At 47.2% G+C, this 23,428-nt stretch overlaps 1 protein-coding gene across 2 annotated transcripts in view; it reads left to right on the top strand.

The window, feature by feature from the left end:
• LOC137537709 (mucin-5B-like) overlaps window positions 1-23,428 on the top strand; it is a 193,187-nt gene that overhangs the window by 61,440 nt on the left and 108,319 nt on the right. For both annotated transcript variants that reach the window (XM_068259647.1, XM_068259646.1), the window contains exon 4: window positions 16,380-16,562. In XM_068259647.1, the coding sequence (XP_068115748.1) occupies window positions 16,380-16,562 (183 nt within the window). The remainder of the gene's footprint in view (window positions 1-16,379; window positions 16,563-23,428) is intronic.

The following is a 23,428-nucleotide window of genomic DNA, read 5'->3' as shown; positions in this document are numbered from 1 at the left end:
CTCTCATTGACTGTTCTCTAACTGCCTTCTCTCCACTCTCTGAACACTCTTTCCTCTATAATTGCCAAAGCTAATCTAACCACCTGTTCTTTGGATCCTATTCCCTCCCATTTCATTCTGCAGTTATCCTCATCTCTCTTGCCTGCACTAACAACTCTAACCTTTCCCTCTCTACTGGCATCTTTCCGTCCACACTCAAAAAAGCTGTTGTGACACCACTACTTAAAAAACCTTCTCTAGATCCTACCACACTTGCCAACTACCGCCCAGTGTCACTTCTCCCATTTGCATCCAAACTACTTGAACGCCATATACATGCAGAATTAAGCCATTATTTATCTGCTAACTCCCTACTTGATCAGTTCCAGTCTGGCTTTCGCTCTAACCACTCCACGGAAACAGCCCTTACCAAAGTGGCCAATGACCTTCTTACAGCCAAATCCAAAGGTCAATTTTCCATACTCATCCTTCTTGACCTGTCATCAGCATTTGATACTGTCGATCACATCTTACTTCTACAAATACTTTAAAATGTCGGAATAAAGGGCCTTGCTCTCACATGGTTATCTTCCTACCTCTCTGGAAGGTCCTTCAGTCTCCTACTCAGATCAGATCTCTTCTCCTCATGCTTTGTCTGTCGGGGTTCCCCAAGGCTCTGTCCTTCTTCCCCTTTTCCATCTACATGCATGGTCTTGGTGATTTAATCAACTCATTCGGGTTTCAATACCACCTCTATGCAGACGATACACAACTGTACCTCTCTGCCCCAGACCTTAACTCCCTCCTTAAACGTGTTCCTGACTGCTTGTCTGCTATATCCTCCTTCATGTCCTCCCGCTTCCTAAAACTTAATATGAGTAAAACAGAACTTATAATTTTTCCACCGTCTCTGTCCACCTCCCTGCCTGAAGTTACAATAAATGTTAATAACACTCCCATAACTTCAGTTCCCAAAGCTTGGTGCTTGGGGGTGATATTCGACTCATCTCTCTCTTTTATTCCACATGTTCACTCCATAACCAGCTCCTGCCATCTCCAACTCAAAAACATATCTCGCATCCGTCCCTTTCTCACTCAAGACACAACTAAAATGTTAATACATGCTCTCATAATTTCTCGTCTGGACTACTGCAACGTACTACTTTGTGGACTACCGTCTAACAAACTGGCCCCGCTCCAGTCGGTACTGAACTCAGGTGCTGGTCTCATTCATCTTTCTTCTCGATCTTCCTCTGTCGACCCTTTTTGTCAAGCTCTTCACTGGCTGCAGATTAACCAGAGGATTCAGTTCAAACTCCTAACCCCAACCTACAAAGCTCTCCACAATCTCTCTCCCCGGTACATATCCTCACTAATCTCCAGATACAAACCCAATCGCAATCTCAGATCGGCACATGATCTTCTGTTGTCCTCCTCTAGAATCAACTCCTCACATTCACGTTTACAAGACTTCGCACGCGCTTCACCCCTCCTCTGGAATGCCCTCCCACAACACATCCGTCACTCGCCAACCTTTGTGACCTTTAAACGCTCTCTAAAAACACACTTGTTCCGACAAGCATATGCTCTACCTTAGGCCACTTCCCTTTGTACTAAGACCAAATTGTACTCCTACTAGGTATCCTAAAACACAAAGCCTCTATATATTTGCTGCATACTACCCCTCCTCCTGTGCCCCCCCCCCCCCCATTCCCTATAGATTGTAAGCTCGCAAGGGCAGGGCTCTCTCCCCCTTTTGTGTCTTGGTAACCATTATACATTTTATTCATCATGTTAATTTTATCACTGTCATTACCAATTCGATAATTTGTATTTTGTATCATTCTTTGTATTTTGTCACTAATTATGTATCTTGTATATTGCTGTACACCATTGTCTGTATTATTATGTACCCCATGTTTGTTTCTTACTTTGTACAGCGCCACGGAATATGTTGGCGCTTTATAAATCAATAATAATAATAATCTTCTTCTCCATCTTCTTCTTCTTCTTAATCACATTCTTCATCTTCTTCTCCATCTTCTTCTTCTTCATGTCCTCCTCCTCCTTATCCTCATTCTCCTCCTCCTCCTCCTCCATATCCTCCTCCTAATCTTTTTCCTCCTCCTTTTTCCTCCTCCTCCTCCTTCTTCTTTTTCCTACTCCTCCTTCTTTTTCCTCCTCCTCCCTCTTTTTTTCCTCTTCTTTATCATCATCATCTTCTACTTCTTTTTCCTCTTCTTCATTGTCTTCTTCTTCTTTTTCCTCTTCTTCATCATCATCATCTTCTTATTTTTCTTGTACTTAGTCTTCCTTTTTGTACTCAACCTTAATTTTTTTTTTCTTTGTGGCTCCTTTTTTTTCATTTTTTTTTTACAACAGCATAGCTATATTTGTGGCGTAATAGCTGGTGGCGCATGGCAGCAGTACCTTATTCTGTGGACTCTGGTGGTGGGAGCACAGACAGCAGGAGGTAAAATCAGCAGCAGCAGGAGGAGGAGTAACTAGGGCAGCATGCAATATAATAGGCCATGGCACCTAGTGGTGGTACCACAGCACCCAAGAAAAAAAACAGGCCTAATTAGCAGGAGACTGGTATTGTGAAGGTTGGTCTGCAAAAAAGATACCCAGCCACCTCATGTCCCCCTCTCGTCGACAGCAGGGGCTAGCAACTTGCCTTCAATCCAGGCCTGGTTCATTTTCAGGAATGTGAGTCTGTCTACAGACTTTGTGGACAGACGAGAGTGCTTCTCCGTGACCACGCCACTGGCTGCACTGCAGCACTTCTTGGACACCACACTGGAAGGGGGGCATGACAGGACTTCCAGGGCATACTGCGCCAGGTCCCTCCAGATCTCAAAGCGCTTGACCCAGTACTCCATGGGGGCATCGGTGTCAAGCCTGCTGAAGGACACCATGTAGTCTGCCACCATCCGAGTCAGGTGCTGGTTATGACTTAGAGAAGGATGCTGCTGTTTAGTCAGAAACAGCAGGTCTCCTGGGCGCCTGCTTCTGCTGCTGCTGCTGGCCACAGGCACCCGCTGCTGTGTTGGCTGGACAGGGACAGAGGGGTTGGAAGGCCGGAGGAAGGCTTTCTCTTAATCGCCGAACAAGGACCCACTGCAACTCCCTTGTTCAGTGATCAGGGTCTCCAGCAGGCAGGAACTGACCTAGCTTCCCTTTCAACCATGGGTCCAGGATCATGCTGATCCAGATGTTCTCCCAAGAACGCATCTGGATCACCCTGGGGTCCCTGCGCAGGCACCGCAGCATGTGCGCTGCCATGGGGAACAGGTGAGAGACAGCAGAGACAATCAGGGTCATTGTCACCCCCAGAGATGACATCACTGCTGTCCTCCTCTGCCCCCTGAGCCTCGTCCTGCTCCTTTGCACCACTGCAGCTGCGCTCTGATGTTCCCCCTCAACACCAAGGTCAGGGACCTTCAACTCCTCCTCCACCAACTGCAGGTCCCCCTCCTCCTCCCCCTGAGCGGTGGACTGTGCAGCTGCCTGCTCATCCCACTGGGTCAGGGCTGCCTCACCCTTTTCCAGCAGATCAAACAGGGCCCTGTCCAGCAGACAAACCCTGGGCACCCACACGCAGAGGGATGACCGTTCCCGGCTCACCATGTTGGTTCCCCACAGGAAGGGAGCCAACACCAAGCACACCTGCTGCATGTAACCCCAATGAGCATTGGGGATGACCCGGAGGTTGGTGGTGCCGGAAACTGTCTCGTCCATGATGTAGCGGCTGACAGCCCTCCTCTGCTCAACCAGCCGTTCCAACATTGTCATGGTGGAATTCCAGCGAGTTGGCACATCGATGACAAGCCGTGTTGTGGCAGGCCCTCGCATTGCTACAGGTCAGCCAGGGACACTGAGGCACTGGCGGAGCGGCGTAAATTGTGCACAATTTTCCTTGTCGCTTCCAACAGATCGTCCATCCCCGGGTAGGTGCGCAGGAACTTCTGCACCACCAAGTTCAGGATGTGGGCCAAACGGGACATGGGTCAGTTTGCCCCTGGTGATGGCAGCCAGCAGGTTGGCCGCATTGTCGGACACCACCAATCTGACTCTGAGGCCTCTGGGGGTCAGCCACCTCTGCTCCCTGAGGTTGGCCAGAAAGTTGGCTGTCGTCAGCTTTGCCTTCCCCAGGCTGACCATCTCCAGCAGTGCTTGGCAGTGGCGGGCCTTCACGCTGCTGCTGAGGTGGGGACGCTTGGTGGCCAGTGTGCTGGAGGAGGGAACTGGATCAGAGGAGCCTGCTGCATCTCCCCTGACTTTGCGGGGTTGCAACACCCACTGTGCTGCTACTGCTGCTGTGCCCGATGATACTGCTGCTGCCTCACCCCCTTCCACCAAGCTGACCCAGTGAGCCATGAAGGACAGGTAGCGGTCTGTCCTAAAACGGCTGCTCCAAGAGTCCATGCTGACATGGACCTACTCGTCCACGGCGTCATCGAGTGAACGGGCCACATTCACCACCACAAACTGGTGCAGTGCTGGGATTGCCGTGCGGGAGAAGTAGTGGCAGCTGGAGATTCACCATTCTGGGAACCTATACTGCAGGAGCACTCTCATGTCACTCCCCTCCTGCACAAGGGAGTATGGCAGGAGCTGGGAGCACATGGCCCAGGCAAGCAACCCGTTCAGCGTCCAGATGCGCCTGTGGCTGGGAGGCAGAGCCTTGGTCACACCCGGAAAGGCCTCTCTGAGCAGACTATGGCAGTGTTTGCCTGCACAGGAAGATGAGGAGGGAACTGTGGAGGGAGCAGAGGAGGCCACTGAGGACTGGCTGCCTGAATCAGCCTGAATCGCGGTGGGAGTGACAGAGTGCGCAGGGGGGGGAGCAGTGCTCCTGCTGCTGCTGCTGGATCCGCAGGAGTCGCCCTCCTGCTCATTCAGCAGCAGCAGCAGTAGCACAGACAAATGCACTGGTCCCCCCCTGCGCACTCTTTCACTCCCACCACGATTGAGGCTGATTCAGGTGCTGCTGCTGAAGGCTGTGCAATAGGTCTCCTGCTCTGACCACTGCCAGCGCCACTCATTTCTGCTTTGAATTTGGGAAAGTTGACGCATGTATCCTGCATGGCACATGTGCTGAATCTCGTAATGCAGAGATTTGTGTCTAAGTACCCAGGCTTACAGGACGTCCTAAAGCAGTCCAGGAAGGTGTGTGGGCATTTCAGGCGGTCGTACACGGCCATGGCATGCTTTGCCAATATGCCGCGGAGAAACAACTTGCCGGTGAGACGCCTGATTTGTGATAGCCCGACTCGCTGGAATTCGCCCCTCCTGATGCTGGACTGCATGCTACAACAGGAGAAAGCCGTCAAACAGTATCTGTACAACTATAGTCAAAGGACACAATGTGGGGAGATGGGGATGTTCTAGCTGAAGTACTGGACACTTATGCGAAATGCCTGGAGGCTCATGTGGCCATTTGAGGAGGTGACAAGCCTGGTGAGTCACAGTGAAGGCGCCACCAGCGACTTGACCCCGTATGCCTTCTTCTTGGAGCGTGCTCCCCACACAGCATCTCTGCCTGCAGGCCGCTTGACTGCCTTCTCCGGCATCACCAACAGGGTCCAGGACACCAGGCAGATTCCTGAATTTTTAAGGCCGCCGCTAGCAGCGGCCACTATAATAATTTTTTGGGTGCGTGAACATGCCTGCCTAATTTTTCTGGCTGCAGTACAGCTGCAACAACAAAACAAAAGGCATGTACATGTGTCAAATCCTCTTCATGTTCGTTACCTTGCCGCGGTGAAGGGGCTTGCGTATCACAATGAAGCAATGACCGCCGGCTATATAAGTGTCTCGTGGGGTGGAACACCAAAGATAATAAGGTCGTTGCTTCATTGTGGACAGACCAAATTTGATCAGCTGGACAGTCACTGTTGTTCTGTCATTGAGCTACCTCAGCCCGGCGACAGTATGGGCTTGAAAACCGCCATGGCCTGCACTCTCGCCATGGTGTGCACCAGTCCAGCATTGTCGCCACAACACAAACAGCTGTTTGCGGTGTATTACACAGTGAGTTTGGTGTGTCAGTGTGAAGCAGTACTCTAATTACACTACCTGATTGATGTATACACATGCAAGATGTTTTAACCTCCCTAGCATTCTGATTATTTGCGGTGCACGGCCGCGGAAGGTTTTTTTTAACTAATATTTTTTTTATTATGTAGCTAGCCTAGCACTTGCTGCATGATTCCCCCCTCCCTGCGGCATCCCTCCCACCCCTCCGATCGCCCCCGGCGATCACACCAAACAGGAAATCCTGTTCTGAACGGGATTTCCTGTATGGGCTTCCTCTGTTGCCATGGCGACTATCGGAATGACGTCATGACGTCAGGGGGAGTCCTGATCCACCCCATAGTGCAGCCTGGCGGTGATTGGCTAGGCTGCGCAAGGGGTCTACGGGGGTGGGGGGCCTCTTTCGCGGCGGGTAGCAGCGGATCGGCGGAACAAACACGCAGCTAGCAAAGTGGTAGCTGCGTGTTTGAAAAAAAAATGCAAATCAGCCCACCAGGGCCTGAGCAATCCACCGCAGCGTTACTGGACGAGCTGAGCTCGCCCGTAACGCTCAGGTGGTTAAAGCACTTTAGGCCTCCAATTTAGCATGTCGTGATTTCTGCCCTTAAAGCGATGCTTTACGTCAAACCCAGATTTTTCCCCGGGACTTTTGGCGTCTATCCTACTCATCCATGCAAAAACTCAGATGTTAGACCCCTTGAAACATCTTTTCCATCACTTTGGTGGCTAGCATAAATGTTTCTAGTTTTCAAAGTTCGCCTCCCCATTGAAGTCTATTGCGGTTCCTGAATGTTCGCAAGTTCACGAACATTTGCGGAGGCTCGCGAACCTAAAATCAGAGATTCGGGCCTTCTCTACCTGCAATCCCCCACTAATTTTCCACCTAACGATACTGCACTATTGGGCTCCCGGTCTCCCCCTCTCTACAGGCCAAAGGATCTTCACTCCCCTTCCAGAGACCTGGACCAAAAAAAAAATCAATTGGGTTTAAGTCAGGACTCCAAAACGTTAATATTGTTGTCTGCTTACCGTTTCTTCACCACTTTTGTTGTGTGTTTTGGGTTGTTGTCATGCTAAAATGTCCACTGGTACCCAAGGCCAAGTTTCTCTGCAGACTGCCTATTGTCATTAAGAATTCTCATGTATTGCTCTTTTTTCATGGTGCTGTTTACTGTGATTAGGTTCCCTGGTCCATTGGCTGAAAAACACCCCCAAAGCATTAGGTTCCTACCACCATGTTTGACAGTGGGGATGATGTTCTTTGGGTTGAAGGCTTCTCCTTTTTTACGCCAAATGAAGGATACCTCATTGTGACCAAACAATTAAATTTTTGTTTCATCTGACCATAACTCAGAAGACCAGAAGTCTCCTTTGTCCAGTTGAGCATTTGCAAAGGCCAAGCAAGCTTTTGTGTGCCTTATCTGGAGAAGTGGCATCCTGCATTTGTGGAACCCAGTAGTGAGCAGTGTCCTTTGCATTGTCTGCCTTGAGACATTGCCACCAGCAGAGCCCAGATTCACCAGGATGGCCTTGGTGGTGATCTTTGGATTCTTCTTCACCTCTCTCACTATCCTCCTGGCCAGCACAGGTGTAAATTTTGGCTTCCGACTACGTCCTCTGAGATTTTCTACAGTGCAGAACATCTTGTATTTTTATTAAAGGAATACTGTAGGGGGGGTCAGGAGAAAATGAGTTGAGCTTACCCGGGGCTTCTAATGGTCATCCGCAGACATCCTGTGCCCTCGCAGCCACTCACCAATGCTCCAGCCCCACCTCCGGTTCACTTATGGAATTTCAGACTTTAAAGTCTGAAAACCACTGCGCCTGCATTGCCGTGTCCTTGCTCCTGCTGATGTCACCACAAGCCTACTGTGCAGTCCCATTATGGTCTATGCCTGCGCAGTATGCTCCTGGTGACATCAGCGGGAGCGAGCATCGGTGAGTGGCTGCACGGGCACAGGATGTCTGCGGGGGACCATTAGAAGTCCTGGGTAAGTTCAACTCATTTTCCCTCGACCCCCCCTACAGTATTCCTTTAATACTTTGCACTGTAGCCACTGGAACTTGAACACATTTAGAAATGGCCTCATAGCCCTTTCCTGACTTGTGAGCCACCGCAATGCGCAGCAGCAGGTCCTCACTGAGCTCCTTTGTCTAAGCCATGACTGTCCACAAACCAACTGCAGAGAGCTGCTGTTTTTCACCTGTTGAGTTGATTAAAACAGCTGTTCCCAATTAACCAGGGTAATTAGGATGCTTTAGAACAGCTTGGACTATTTGGAATGGTATAGAACTTTGGATTTTCCCACAGACTGTGACAGTTTGTGAAGGGTATGAATAATTGTGGGCTGACACTTTTTGCTCAAATGTAATTAAAAGCTGAGAAATGTTTTTGTTTTTCCATGATAATGACACTTGTACATTGTCTTATTATCTTTTGGGAGACACCTATGTCATTTCCCGTCAAACAAATTACTTGTTGGTTGAATAAAAGTAACTTTAAGTCAAAATTTGTCTAGGGTATGAATAACTATGGGCATTGGGCAGCACTGTAAATCCCACCCCCAGAGGTATTACAGATCCCAGTGGCTTATTATGATTGGTGGCATTTTGAAGAGAGGCTTCATGATTTGCTCAAGTGTGAGCAGAAAGTTTTGCAGGTCATGTGCTGCAAGTCCCGCCCACCGAGGTATCGGAACCACTCACAGGAAGCGAGTGGCTGCCTCTGTTCAATGATGGATGCAATTTTTTAGGAAGCCCTGGATACTGTACCAGCAATTTGTGCAGCCTGGCTATGTAGCCCTAAGCTATACTTAACCTTGTAGTCCACCAACTGTGCAAGTGCTTGTACTGTACCTCCAATGGGAGGACAGAGTTGGTCCTTTGCAGCAGAGAATGTACTGGAGCATGCTGGTCCATTTCTAGGACAATTTCTGATATAGCAAACTTCTGATATAGTAAACCACTTTTCCTGGTAGCTTGGAGTTTACCATGACGAAATTATATTGTAATGTATTGGTACTTTAAGGCCCACTCTGTCTGATGTTAAAGAACTGAGGTGAGATGAATATAGAGGCTGCCTTATTTACTTCCTTGTAAACAATGCCAGTTGCCTGGCTAGCCTGCTAATCTATTTGGCTGCAGTAGTGTCTGAATCATACCAGAAACAAGCATGCAGCTAATCTTGTCAGACCTGACAATGTCAAACGCTGATTTGCATATGCTTGTTCTGGGTCTATGGCTAAAAGTATTACAGCCATAGGATCAGCAGGATAGCCAAGCAACTAGTATTGCTTAACCACTTCGCATCCAGACCTTGTTTTCCCCTTATGGACCAGAGCAATTTTGACGTTTTAGCTTTGTCCCTATTTAATCAGCCATAACTTTATCCCTACTCACTACACCTAAATGATCTATGTATCGTTTTCTTCAGGACAAACTAGACTTTCATCGGTGGGTATTTTGTTCCTAGACCCAAAAAGATTTTCTATGCATTTTAATGGGAAAAAAAGTGGAAAAATTAGAAAATTCATTTTTTCTCAGTTTTTATCAATTCCAGTTTAAAAATGAAAGTACCACAGGGGATGCAAACCTGTCACCAGTATCATGTCGCCCAGTATAGATAGCAAAATGTGTCCCGAGCATCAGCCCCCCCCTTCCCCTGTATAGCCAGACGTGTCCCCAATATCAGTCACCCCTAGTATAGCCCGATGAGTCCTCTGTGTTTGGCACCTCCCAGTATAGATAGACAGATTTGTCCACAGGATTACTGCCCCTCATTATAACCAAATATGTATCCAGGGATAATGGTCCCCATTATAGCCAGATGTTCCCTCAGGATTAGCGTGTGCGCCCAGGATTAGGGCCCCCCCCACCATTATAGCCAGATCTGCCCCAAGTATAAAATTCTACACTCAAAATTGGTATATGTGACCCCTCTTATTTTATCCCCCCGCAGCTGCACATTTCACCCCCCACCAGGGGTCCACGCACCCCACAATGGATAGCCAGATGCAACCCCCCCCCCCAGGCAGCCCTCTCGTTGGCCAGATCGTTATAAAAAATGATCAACAAACAACCTGACTCACCTTATCTCGTTCCAGCGATCAGCCCTGTGATGCTGAATAGCCGGGTCCCGGCTTGATGACATCATCAAGCCAGGACCCGGGTAACCGGCATTACACGTCTGAGTTCAGAGCGGGGATCGGAGACTCGGGCTGCAGGCTCATCGCTGGAACGAGGTTGTAAGGCTTGGTGGTGTATTCTCCACAGTCAGCATGCAACGCATGAGCTGGCGTGGAGGAGGTACACACACTAGCACAAGGAAACAGGCTATCCCTAGTATAGTGGAGGGGAGGACTGACTCCAATAGGAGATTGTGGCGCACAGAGCCGGTGCAGATCTGACAGCCACAAACAATGCTTTCGTTATAACGTCTCAGCGCAAAGTAGCGCTGAGCGCATAAACCAGAACTGAGGAGATCAGGACAGGTAGACAGAATGAACGCTTGCTAGCTAGCGGCTACTTAGCGACAGCAAGCGTCCAAAACCAGACAGACTGGAATGAGGCAGCCAATGCGATGCGGCGATGGCGTGCCTCACAAAGACAGGACAGGATAGTCAGAAAATAGCAGGATTAAGATAGATGAACGTAACACAGATAAATATACAATAAGTATGTTTTCCTAGCGTATTACAATTACAGCTATCAATGAAACTATTTGTAACGTCTGACTAACATATGTATATATCGGCAATGAACCGATATATGACATAAGCAGGAACGCTGACTAGGAATGGAGTAACACAGGGAACAGGACTCAGAAGGATTCGCTATCTCTTCGCAGAGATGAACGCAATCCACAAACAGAACCAGGAGCAGGGTAACTACCTCAGCACGGGTGGTCACGGTACGCGCAACCTACCAAAACGTGCTGGAAAGCTGACTAACTGCACACAGGATATAAACAGTTCGTGTACGTATACATCAGCGACACTGATGTATCAACGTAACACAAATACAAGGAAAATAATAAACGTGCTGGTATGCATATATATTGGCAATGAACCAATATATGATGCAAAGACCAGCAAAGTATCTTTATAACAAGAAACACGATCGGGGGCTAAAGCGACAGCAAGGCAGGCTTAAGCTGAAGCTATGAAAACCCAAGGAAACCCTGCAGGAAGCAGATCTTTATACTGAGGTCATCCAATGGGAGCAGACATGCAGATTCCCACACAGGTGAATGATAATCAGTCACAAGCTGACAGCAGGGAAAGACAGACAAAGCTTTGCAGCTTGCATGGAAATAGATCAGAACGGCCTGAGCTGCAGCACTACTACTTCCAGTAATAGCTGCTGCAGCAGCGATCATTACAGTACCCCCGCCTTTAAAAGCGGATTCCAGACGCTTTTCAAAACCGAAATTCCCAACAAAACAGTCTGACTGATAATTCATGATGACCGGGACAGCCCGGCAAGACCGAATTCCAGAATCAGTCCCCACAAGACTGGACCCATCAGAACCAGAACCTACAGAACCACGCCCATCAGTACCACAAGCCCCAGTGTGACACCCATCAGAACCATGATTTCCAGAAGAAAGCCCTCCGAAATTCCCTGAGCGATACCCACCGCCTTCCAGGAACCGTTCAGAAATGCCAAAGCCTTTGCAATGCCCACCGGTACTGTCTTTACCAACACAAAACCCACTGTTGAACCAGTCCAAGGCACCAGGACAGGTTTTCTCAGAGACCTCCCAGAACACCTTGAAGCTCCAAAGAGATCCCCATAGGTCAGAACGCCCCTTAGGCTCACATGGAGAACTATCAAGAACCCCTATGGAACCTAGGGCAATTCCCGAGTCAAGGCCACAAGGACAAACATCAATATCAGGGCTTTCAGGGACCAGAACCATCTCTGGGCATGCAGGCAGACTGGCAACATCAGAACGTGTTCCCACTAAGGAAGCATCAGAGCACGCTAACACCTTAGACACACTTGGGCATTCTGGCACACAAAGAACATCTGGGCACACCGGCACAAGAGAAACCTCTGGGCATGTCAAGGAACTGTGAGCCTCAGGGTCAGCCAAGACAGGACCAAAACCAGGACTGGCCCAAAAAAAATCATCATGACTAAACTTCGCAACCACTGGACTTTTACACGAGAATGCTGGATCAGACTTAGATGTCGCTGATTCCAGCAAAGTCAGTAACAAATCAGATTCAGTGGCACCAACAAAACAGGACAAATCTTCTGATGTATGCACTGAACCAGATAGGGACTCCACAACTACCTCTGGACTGGACAGAGACTCATTTAATACACTGGATTGGAGCTCATGAGGCGCTGCAGAACAAGTCAGTATTGCAGCAGCCCCCACTGGACTAGGCAAAACTGAGGAATTCCCTGGACAGGAAGGGGACTCTGGAACCTCTGCCACAACGGCCAGAGAACTAGAATCTTTCAGGATACAGGGCTGGGTTTCAGGAACACTCATCAGACCGGACTGAAATTCTGAGATTTCTATTATTTTGACCAGAGAATCAGAATTATCCATGTTACAGGGCAAGACTTCTGAAACATTCAGAGGACAGGGCTGGAGTTCCTCGGCTGTTACAACACTGGAGAGGGACTCAACAACATTGGTTAAATCAGACTGTGTACAGGGCAAGGTATCTGACACACTTGCTGACGAGGACAATATTTCAATGGCTTCTGCTTTGCTGGGCAGAAATTCATCAAGTTTTATTAGAGCAGACTGTAATTCCAAAACAGCTGCTAGACAAGTGAATATTACTGCAACACCAACTGAGGTAAGCAGTGCTTCAGCCTCCTCTGCTAGAGGGTTTAAAGTATCCAAAATACTGGGTGAAGCATAAGACTCTGTGACCACAGCTTCACTGGACAGGATCACTGAACAGTCCATATTGCAGGGCAAAACCATGGAAGCACCTGCTGGACAGCATAATGATTCTGTGACCTGAGTTTCATTGGAGAGATCTACTGCACAATTCATGGTACAGGGCAAATTTATTGGAAAATTTTCTGAACAAGGTAATAATTCTGCGATTTCAGGTTCACATAGCAGATGCTCTGAGCTATTCACGAAACTAGAGCGAGGTGTAGAAACAGGAAGATCAAGACACAATGTTTGCGCATCTGCTGGATCAGACCGGAGTTGAACTTTATTAACACAGGTAATTTCTGCAGAAGTGTTTGCAGAGACAGGCAAGATTTTTCTGGTGTCTGTTTCACTAAACAAAGAGTCATGAGTACTGGCTAGGCTGGACTCGGAAGTCAGCAGGACCTCTGGATTCTCTGCTGAGAAATTTGCGCAGGGCAAGGTTAAGAATGTATCAGTGGCTTCTGTTTTACTGGGAAGTAACACTGAGTTATCCATGGTACAGGGTGGAATTGCAGGAACTTCAATTTCACACAAAAAGAGCTCCGAATCACCTGCTGAATCAGCCAAAGGTGCTGAAGCAGGCGGGTCAGAACGCCAAATTTGCGAATTCGGAATCACAAAAAATCATCCAAAATCAGTTCCCACACATCAATCAATGGAGCCACAAAGTCATACTCACACACACCAGTTTTTATTAGGTTACAGGCAGACTTAATGCATGCATTCAATACCAATTCACTTTTTGCACTGTAAAATTGACAAAATGAACTTGAATCATTCTTCCATTCATTGACCAGAGCTTCCATCTCTCCTTTCTCAAATGGAGGATTCCAAGCATACTTAACAGGCAGATCATGGTTTGCAGATATGATTGTAGCAGGGACATATATTGGGTTAATTAGCAGGTGATTGGCAGATTCCTTATTCCTAAGAATCTCCAATACCTGTAGCAAGTGCTGAACTGTAGTGTATGCAAACTTTCCTTGCTTTACAAAGAAGTTGATTTGTTCAATACTCTGTAATATCTCCTCATAATCATACTCAGATAATTTTTTTAAACAAAAATCTTTATTTTCCCTAGCCAGGGAGGAAAGTTCATTAGTAGTTTCATAAGTCCATTTAACTCCCCTGAAAGACAATTGCATTTCATTATCTGTTAATGGCAGAATCTCATTATAGGTCTCAGTCGCTAAGGATAACGACTCTGCAGATCGGACACGTTTCTTAGAACGTTTGCGTTTGGCCTTAGACCCTGCTGTTTTCCCTGCTGTTCTTGGTGATTTATTCAAGGCTGCAGGAAAATTATCAGTAACACCTTCTGCTTGCTGAACATTTTTGCAAGCAATTGACGGAGTAGCTGATTGACCTGCTGCCAGGAGTTCATTAAGAGGAAAAGGCAATGGATCTATGCGCAACCAGTTATGGATCACAAACGCTAGAAATTCCAGCGGTCTTTCTTTCAAATCGGAATGATTGAGAACATCAAATGCCCACTGGAATAATTCCCCTTTAAACAAAATATAACTTAGTTGGAGTGCCCAGGTTGAAACAGGAGTCGCTTGGAGATCAGGATTGGCCAGGAACCTGGCACATTCAGAGAAAAACTCATTTTCTGTTTCAGAGCTAAGTTCTTCAAATTTCTTAAAGGAACAGGAACCATAATTAACAGTGTCATACTTTCTGGGAATCCCCCCCACAATGGGGATTGGTAATGGGGTTTTCATAATGTAAGGCTTGGTGGTGTATTCTCCACAGTCAGCCTGCAACGCATGAGCTGGCGTGGAGGAGGTACACACACTAGCACAAGGAAACAGGCTATCCCTAGTATAGTGGAGGGGAGGACTGACTCCAATAGAAGATTGTGGCGCACAGAGCCGGTGCAGATCTGACAGCCACAAACAATGCTTTCGTTATAACGTCTCAGCGCAAAGTAGCGCTGAGCGCATAAACCAGAACTGAGGAGATCAGGACAGGTAGACAGAATGAACGCTTGCTAGCTAGCGGCTACTTAGCGACAGCAAGCGTCCAAAACCAGACAGACTGGAATGAGGCAGCCAATGCGATGCGGCGATGGCGTGCCTCACAAAGACAGGACAGGATAGTCAGAAAATAGCAGGATTAAGATAGATGAACGTAACACAGATAAATATACAATAAGTATGTTTTCCTAGCGTATTACAATTACAGCTATCAATGAAACTATTTGTAACGTCTGACTAACATATGTATATATCGACAATGAACCGATATATGACATAAGCAGGAACGCTGACTAGGAATGGAGTAACACAGGGAACAGGACTCAGAAGGATTCGCTATCTCTTCGCAGAGATGAACGCAATCCACAAACGGTAACAGAACAGGATTCAGAAGGATTCGTTATCTCTTCGCAGAGATGAACGCAATCCACAAACAGTAACAGAACAGGTTTCAGAAGGATTCGTTATCTCTTCGCAGAGATGAACGCAATCCACAAACAGAACCAGGAGCAGGGTAACTACCTCAGCACGGGTGGTCACGGTACGCGCAACCTACCAAAACGTGCTGGAAAGCTGACTAACTGCACACAGGATATAAACAGTTCGTGTACGTATACATCAGCGACACTGATGTATCAACGTAACACAAATACAAGGAAAATAATAAACGTGCTGGTATGCATATATATTGGCAATGAACCAATATATGATGCAAAGACCAGCAAAGTATCTTTATAACAAGAAACACGATCGGGGGCTAAAGCGACAGCAAGGCAGGCTTAAGCTGAAGCTATGAAAACCCAAGGAAACCCTGCAGGAAGCAGATCTTTATACTGAGGTCATCCAATGGGAGCAGACATGCAGATTCCCACACAGGTGAATGATAATCAGTCACAAGCTGACAGCAGGGAAAGACAGACAAAGCTATGCAGCTTGCATGGAAATAGATCAGAACTGCCTGAGCTGCAGCACTACTACTTCCAGTAATAGCTGCTGCAGCAGCGATCATTACAGAGGTAAGGTGAAAGAGGCTGCTTGCTGATCACCTTTTTTAGCCGATTTGGTCACTGAGGGGAGAGATGAAGGACCACCGCTGTTTGCTACAGCGGTGATCGTTCATTCGTGGGGGGTCTCTAATTGGCTACAAAGGAACACTTTCCCTTTCACCAATTAGTAAGGCAGCTAACAGTGCCGGAGGGTGTGCTTGGAAGCGCTCCCGATCATGCACAGCAGGGCTGCAAGCATAGATATACTGTAGCAGTGGAAATAGTGGTTAAAAAGAAATAAACATAGCAGCCTCCATATCTCTCTTGCTTCAATTGTCCTTTTAAGTGACAGTTTTTTATCAAGTCAATGTAGTCTGCATTTTTCATAAAATAGATGGCTAGACTCAGATTTTATCTGTGCAATCATATGCTGGTCATTGTGTACTGCCAATTAGTCATTTATTTTTACCCATTTTATTTCAGAAAACCATCATTGAAATATCTGAGAACACAGTAGCGTGCATGGACAGACATGATCATCAGCAGAAAGACAACTCTTACAGGATTGAAACAATTGGGCAGAATATCATCTTCAAGACTTCTAATCTGACCGTCACATATGATCGGAAACTGACCGTTAACGTTGATTTGCAACCACCTACTGAGGTATGTAAGTATGTCCTGTACATATACAATATGGAAATATTGCATAGCAAAGGGGCTAGTGTGCTACAGAAAATACAGAACACCCATGCTGATATGCTGGCTGGTATTATTATGGAAATAATATTGTCAGGATCTATCCTGTAGCATGTTATGTTTGTTGCAGTGGAACTGCAGCCGGGCAGTTCTGACTGGTAACAGTAAAAAAGGGCGCAGGAGGCTAGTGGACAAATTGGGCGCCGCCATTCACTCCTATAATAATTATCGTTTACTGGGCGCCGAACAGGAAAAAAGGGCACCAAGAATAATAACGTTTTCCAACGGCGCCCGAAGATTTTTCATGTTTTATAACTGCTTGTGATGATTTACGTTTCTTATTTCAATAAAACATTATTTTAAATGTTATCCCTTACTGTTTGTAAAACATTATTATTCACGAAACAAAGCGATCAGTACGTAATGTAAATTGTAATATATTTTATCCCTTACTGTTTTTAAAACATTATTCTACACACAATACAGTGAGCACTAAGGAGGGTCTTAGGTTTAGGCACCAACAGGGGGGTCTTAGGTTTAGGCACCAACAGGGGGGTCTTAGGTTTAGGCACCAACAGGGGGGTCTTAGGTTTAGGCACCAACAGGGGGGTCTTAGGTTTAGGCACCAACAGGGGGGTCTTAGGTTTAGGCACCAACAGGGGGTCTTATTACATCAGATTACATGTATTTTGGGGGGAAACACTATGGCAGAGCTCAAACTTCCTTGGCAGCCCTTTTACACCACTGCTAAGGTCATGTATATTTGGCCCCGCCCATTACCATGCCCACATTCTGTTGCTTTGCCACACCCCTTTTTGGCATGGCACAGGTTCCTCCTTAGAGGCGCATTAAGTTTTTGTCCCCGGGTGCTGAAAGCCCTAGCTACGCTTCTGCTGGACACAGCCATCACTGTGGTGTGATTGGCTAGTGCTCCAGCTAGTTCTGTTTCTGTGGATGTGCATATAGCTGCGGTTGCTATTAGTTATGCTCCTTCCTGTTTGTCTTGTCTGTGCCTGTGTAGTGGTTTGCTGTCGCTGGGGCAGCGATTAGATTGGCAAACATTCCTTCCTGTCTGTTTGTTTGTCTGTCCCTGTGTAACTAGTGTGGTGGACATCAGATGCTCAGTGCTGCTGTCGCACTGAGCAATCATTGTGTCTTATTTATTGTGGCAGTTATTGGAAACTCAGAGCTGTGGTTGCTCTGAGCAATCTTGCTCTCTAGTCTATAGTTCCTATAGATTGGACAGCTGCCTGCTCACTGCCTTGGTGTATCATCCTAGCTCCTGTAGAACTGACAGCTGCCTGCTTACTACTTAACTTATCTTCATAGCTCCTTCTGTGATCTGTGTAGTCCAGCCTCCAGCCTCCTTGTTTTGGTAGTTTGGTTCTGGTAGTACTTCTGTCTTCCCAGCCAGGGGCGCCGCCAGCATACAGACGAGCTCACACTATGGGGGACCTCGCTCTGCTGCTGGCAGCGGGCGTGCAGGTAGTGCAGTCCGCACAGGCACCAGGTGGAGCTCTAGGAGGGTGGACGTAGCAACGGGGGAGCAGGCAGAGAGAAGTTTCCACTTACCTGCCTCGATCCTGCACACAACTTCTATCTTCATCCTGTTCTGGCATCTGCCGTTATGGTAACAGCGCCCCCTGTGATGACATAACCGCATGTCATCACAGGGGGCTCTTACCGATGCTATGCGCACCAGGACAGGAAGGAGGTAGAAGCTATGTGCAGGATCGAGGCAGGTAAGTGGAAACTCTTTGCCCACTCTCCCGACGCTGCACCCACCCTCCTGCCTATCTAACCTATACTGGGGGCATTTACCTATCTAATCTATACTGGAGGCATATACCAATCTAACCTATACTGGGGGCATATACCTATCTAACCTATACTGGGGCATATACCTATCTAACCTATACTGGGGGCATCTACCTATCTAACCTATACTGAGGGGTACCTACCTATCTAAAGTATACTGTGTGCACCTACCTATCTAACCTATACTGGTAGAATCTACCTATCTATCCTATACTGAGGGGTACCTACCTATTTTACTTATACTGCGTGCACCTACCTATCTAACCTATACTAGGGGCACTTACCTATCTAGCCTATACTGCAGCACTTACCTATCTAACCTATACTCCGTGTACCTACCTATCTAACCTATACTGCGTTCACCTACCTATCTAATCTATACTGTGGGCACCTACCTAACTAGCTTATACTGCTGGTACCTACCTATCTAACCTATCCTGCGGGCACCTACCTATCTAACCTATACTGGAGGCATTTGCCTATCTAACCTATACTGGGGGCAACTATACTAGCTAACCTATACTGGGGGAACCTACCTAACTAAACCTATACTGGAGGCACCTACCTATCTAACCTATACTGGGGCAAATATACTGGCTACCTATATTGGAGGCACCTACCTATCTAATCTATACAGGGGCACCTACCTATCTAAACTATACTGGGGGCAACTTTATGGGCTACCTATACTAGGGGGACCTATAGCTGGCTACCTAGACTGCAGGTACCTATACCTGTCTCCACGTTGAGGGTACATTTTGCGCCCTAGCCCTGGGTGCAATTTAGCCTAGAAACTGCTAGTATTTGGATCCACCCACATCATATTTTGGTCACGCCCATTTTTCGTGGCAACACCGCTTTGTTTGGAGGTGTACCTATCCACTTTTTGCCGCGGGGCGCTTTGCGCCACTTACTTCATGGATGGGGGCCTCAAGTTAAGGACTGCTTGGGGACACCAAAACCTTAGCTGCACCCCTGTTCCCGTCCTCAATCCTTATGCTTTGCACACTGAAGTCCTGGGGGTAACCGTAGTCTAGTAGGTGTAACTCCGTTTCCCATTTATGCAGGAGCTTGTCTATAGGTGAAGAGCGTGGAGGGAGATTGGGGCATAAGGACTGAAGGAAGGCAAGAGATCTGTCAGGCCTTACAAATAAATACAGCAAATATGCTGAACTGAATGCGGAGGAAATACTACTTAACGGGGTGAATGTATACTCTGGACTTAGAGAAACTGGATACATTTATCATCATCAATAAAATAAATGTCATGATTGTTACATTAGTTACCTATACTCTTCTATTCTGGTTTGCATTACATTGTACATTTGTCCAGGTCTTGTTCACATTGCGTTCCGTCCGCATGTCCGTCCGCGTTTTTCATTCCGATTCCCGGCGATTACCTGCGCGCTGCTTTTTTTGTGAACCACTTTTCTAAGCGGTTTTGCAGAGCGATTGCGTTTTTTCACTTCCTGACTTCAGTTAGGAAGTGAACTCTTTGATCCGGAAAATAATAAATACAATGTATTTATTCTTAAAAACACTAACACAATTGCTGCACAAAGCAATATTGTGAGCATTTGCGGTTTTCCTATACCTTCCGTTGAGGCAAAATAGCCTCAAAAATGTCCCATGCACCGCTCTTCTGAGTGGATTGGAAACGAACCGCTCAGATGTGAACTGTCTCATAGAGAATCATGGTGTAAGCGCTTTCAGGGCGTTTTTGAAAAAACGCCCGCGCTTAAAATTTGCCAAAAACGCCTCTAGTCTGAACGAGCCCTCAGTGTCCTTAAACCTGCCTTACCTTGTGTCATTTGGAAGGAGTGAGGCTAATCCTAGAATGAGCAGGTCTTAAAGGGAACCTGAAGTGAGAGGGATATGGGAATTTCTATATTTCCTTTCTCATAAACAATACCAGTTGCCTGGCTGTTTTGCTGATCCTCTGCCTGTAATACTTTAAGCCATAGACTCTGAACAAGCATTAGATCAGGTGTTTCTGACAAAAATCTGAGAAGATTCGCTGCATGCTTGTTTCAGTTGGGTAATTCAGATGCTAATGTAGCCAAGTAGATCATCAGCAGGACTTGCAAGAAACTGTTGTTTAAAAGAAAATAAATATGGCAGCCTCCATATACCTATCATTGCAGTTTCTCTTTAAAGTGATGCTGAAATGAAAAAAAATTATGATTAGAGATGGTCCGAACTTCCGCTTTCGTGTTCATGAACCATGAACTTGCGAAAAAGTTTGCGAACACGTGAATCAAGTGAACCGCAATAGACTTCAATGGGCAGGCGAATCTTAAAACTACAAAAATTGTTTCTGGCCACAAAAGTGATGGAAAAGTGGTTTCAATGGGTCTAACACCAGGAGGGGGGCATGGCGGAGTGGGATACATGCCAAAAGTTCCTCGGAAAATTACGTATTTGACACAGAGTAGGGTTATAATCCCTAAAGGGCAGAAATCACATTGCATTCCTAAATTTAAGGCATAAAGTGTTTTAAAACATTTTGCATGTGTATACATGGATCAGGTAGTATAAGTAGTGTATTGCTTCACACTGACAGACCAAACTCACTGTGTAACGCTCCGCAAACAGTTGTTTGTGTAATGATGGCCGTGCTGGTGTGCACGATGGCGAGCGTGCAGGCGATGGCGGTTTTCAAGCCCATATGGTCAGGCTGAGGTAGCTCAACGACAGAACAACAGTGACTGTCCACTGTCCAGCTGATCAAATTTGGTCTGTCCACAATGAAGCAACAACCTTATTATCTTGGTTGTGCCCCCCAACACACTCATATAGGTCATTGCTTCATTGTGATACGCAAGCCCCTTCACTGCGGCAAGGTAACGATCATAAAGGGGAATTTACACATGTACTTGCCTATTGTTTTGTTGTTGCAGCTGCAGTGCAGCCAGAAAAATTACACTCACCAGAAAAATAATTGTGTGGTAGCCTTAAAAATTCAGGAATCCACCTGGAGTCCTTGACCCTGTTGGTGGTGGCAGAGAAGGCAGTCAAGCGGCCTGCAGGCAGTGTTGCTGTGTGGGGACTGACTTAGTCTTCGGGCAGGCAGCAGCGGCGTGCAGGCAGAGATGCTGTGTGGGGACTGACTTAGTCTTCGGTCAGGGAGTAGCCCTTCGGTATCCATGCTTAATTATTTTTAATAAAGGTAAGGTGCTTAACACTTTTTTGACCTAGGAAACTTCTCTTGTCAGTGACAATGCCTCCTGCTGTGCTGAAGGTCCTTTCTGACAGGACGCTTGAGGCGGGGCAAGCCAGAAGTTGGATGGCAAATTGTGACAGCTCTGGTCACAGGTCAAACCTGCGCACCCAGTAGTCCAGGGGTTCATTGCTGCTCAGAGGGTCTATATCCGCACTTAAGGCCAGGTAGTCGGCTACCTGCCGGTCGAGGCAATGTTGGAGGGTGGATCCCGAAGGGCTAAGGCGAGGCTTTGGACTGAAGAAAGTCTGCATGTCCAACATCACCATCTGATCACTAGAGTGTCCTGTCTTTGCCTGCGTGGACTTGGGAGGAGGAAGAGGATTACTGGCACCTTTTTTCCATTGTGCTGTGACATCACCCTTAAATGCACTGTAAAGCATACTTGCCAGCTTGTTGTTCAAGTACTGCATCCTTTCTGCCCTCTGGTAATTTGGTAACATCTCCGCCACTTTGTGCTTATACCGAGGGTTTAGTAGTGTTTCCACCCAATACAGGTCATTCCCCTTGAGTTTTTTTTATACAAAGTTGGTTGCCAACCTACTAGTCATCTCCTCTTGCTCTTCCTCAGTGAAATCGGATAAGTTCTCCTCCTCCCCACAGCCACGAATAGAGTTGGGCCGAACGGTTCGCCGGCGAACCTGGTTCGCGCGAACCTAGGTGGTTCGCGTGCGGGTACCGCACGCGAACTTTATTGCGGAAAAGTTCGCCCCATTGCGGTTCGCCCCATAATGCACTGAGGGTCAACTTTGACCCTCTACATCACAGTCAGCAGGCCCAGTGTAGCCAATTAGGCTACACTAGCCCCTGGAGCCCCACCCCCCCTTATATAGGCAGGCAGCGGCGGCCGTGGCCACTCGTGTGCCTGCATTAGTTAGAGTAGGGCGAGCTACTGCAGTCTCTCATAGGGAAAGATTAGTTAGCCTTAGCTTGTCCCTGGCTGCATACCTGTTCATTGATCCTGCCACTGCATACCTGTTCATTGATCCTGCCACTGCATACCTGTTCATTGATCCTGCCACTGCATACCTGTTCAGTGATCCTGCCACTGCATACCTGTTCATTGATCCTGCCACTGCATACCTGTTCATTGATCCTGCCACTGCATACCTGTTCATTGATCCTGCCACTGCATACCTGTTCATTGATCCTGCCACTGCATACCTGTTCATTGATCCTGCCACTGCATACCTGTTCATTGATCCTGCCACTGCATACCTGTTCAGTGATCCTGCCACTGCATACCTGTTCATTGATCCTGCCACTGCATACCTGTTCTGTGAACCCACCACTGCATACCTGTTCTGTTCAGTGGACCCGCCACTGTATACCTGTTTAGTGAACCCGCCACTGCATACCTGTTCTGTTCAGTGGACCCGCCACTGTATACCTGTTCAGTGGACCCGCCACTGCATACCTGTTCTGTTCAGTGAACCCGCCACTGCATACCTGTTCTGTTCAGTGGAGTTTGGTGTGTCAGTGTGAAGCAGTACCTTAATTACACTCCCTGATTGATGTATACACATGCAAGATGTTTTAAAGCACTTTAGGCCTGTCATTTAGCATTCAATGTGATTTCTGCCCTTAAAACGCTGCTTTGCGTCAAATCCAGATTTTTCCCGGTGACTTTTGGCGTGTATCCCACTCCGCCATGCCCCCCTCCAGGTGTTAGACCCCTTGAAACATCTTTTCCATCACTTTTGTGGCCAGCATAATTTTTTTTTTTTTTCAAAGTTCGCATCCCCATTGAAGTCTATTGCGGTTCGCGAACTTTAACGCGAACCGAACCTTCCGC

The sequence above is a fragment of the Hyperolius riggenbachi genome, chromosome 11, assembly GCF_040937935.1.
Source record: "Hyperolius riggenbachi isolate aHypRig1 chromosome 11, aHypRig1.pri, whole genome shotgun sequence".
In the NCBI taxonomy this organism is placed as follows: domain Eukaryota; kingdom Metazoa; phylum Chordata; class Amphibia; order Anura; family Hyperoliidae; genus Hyperolius; species Hyperolius riggenbachi.
Note: the sequence above shows the minus strand (reverse complement) of the source record. Positions and strands in the feature narration are given on the sequence as shown.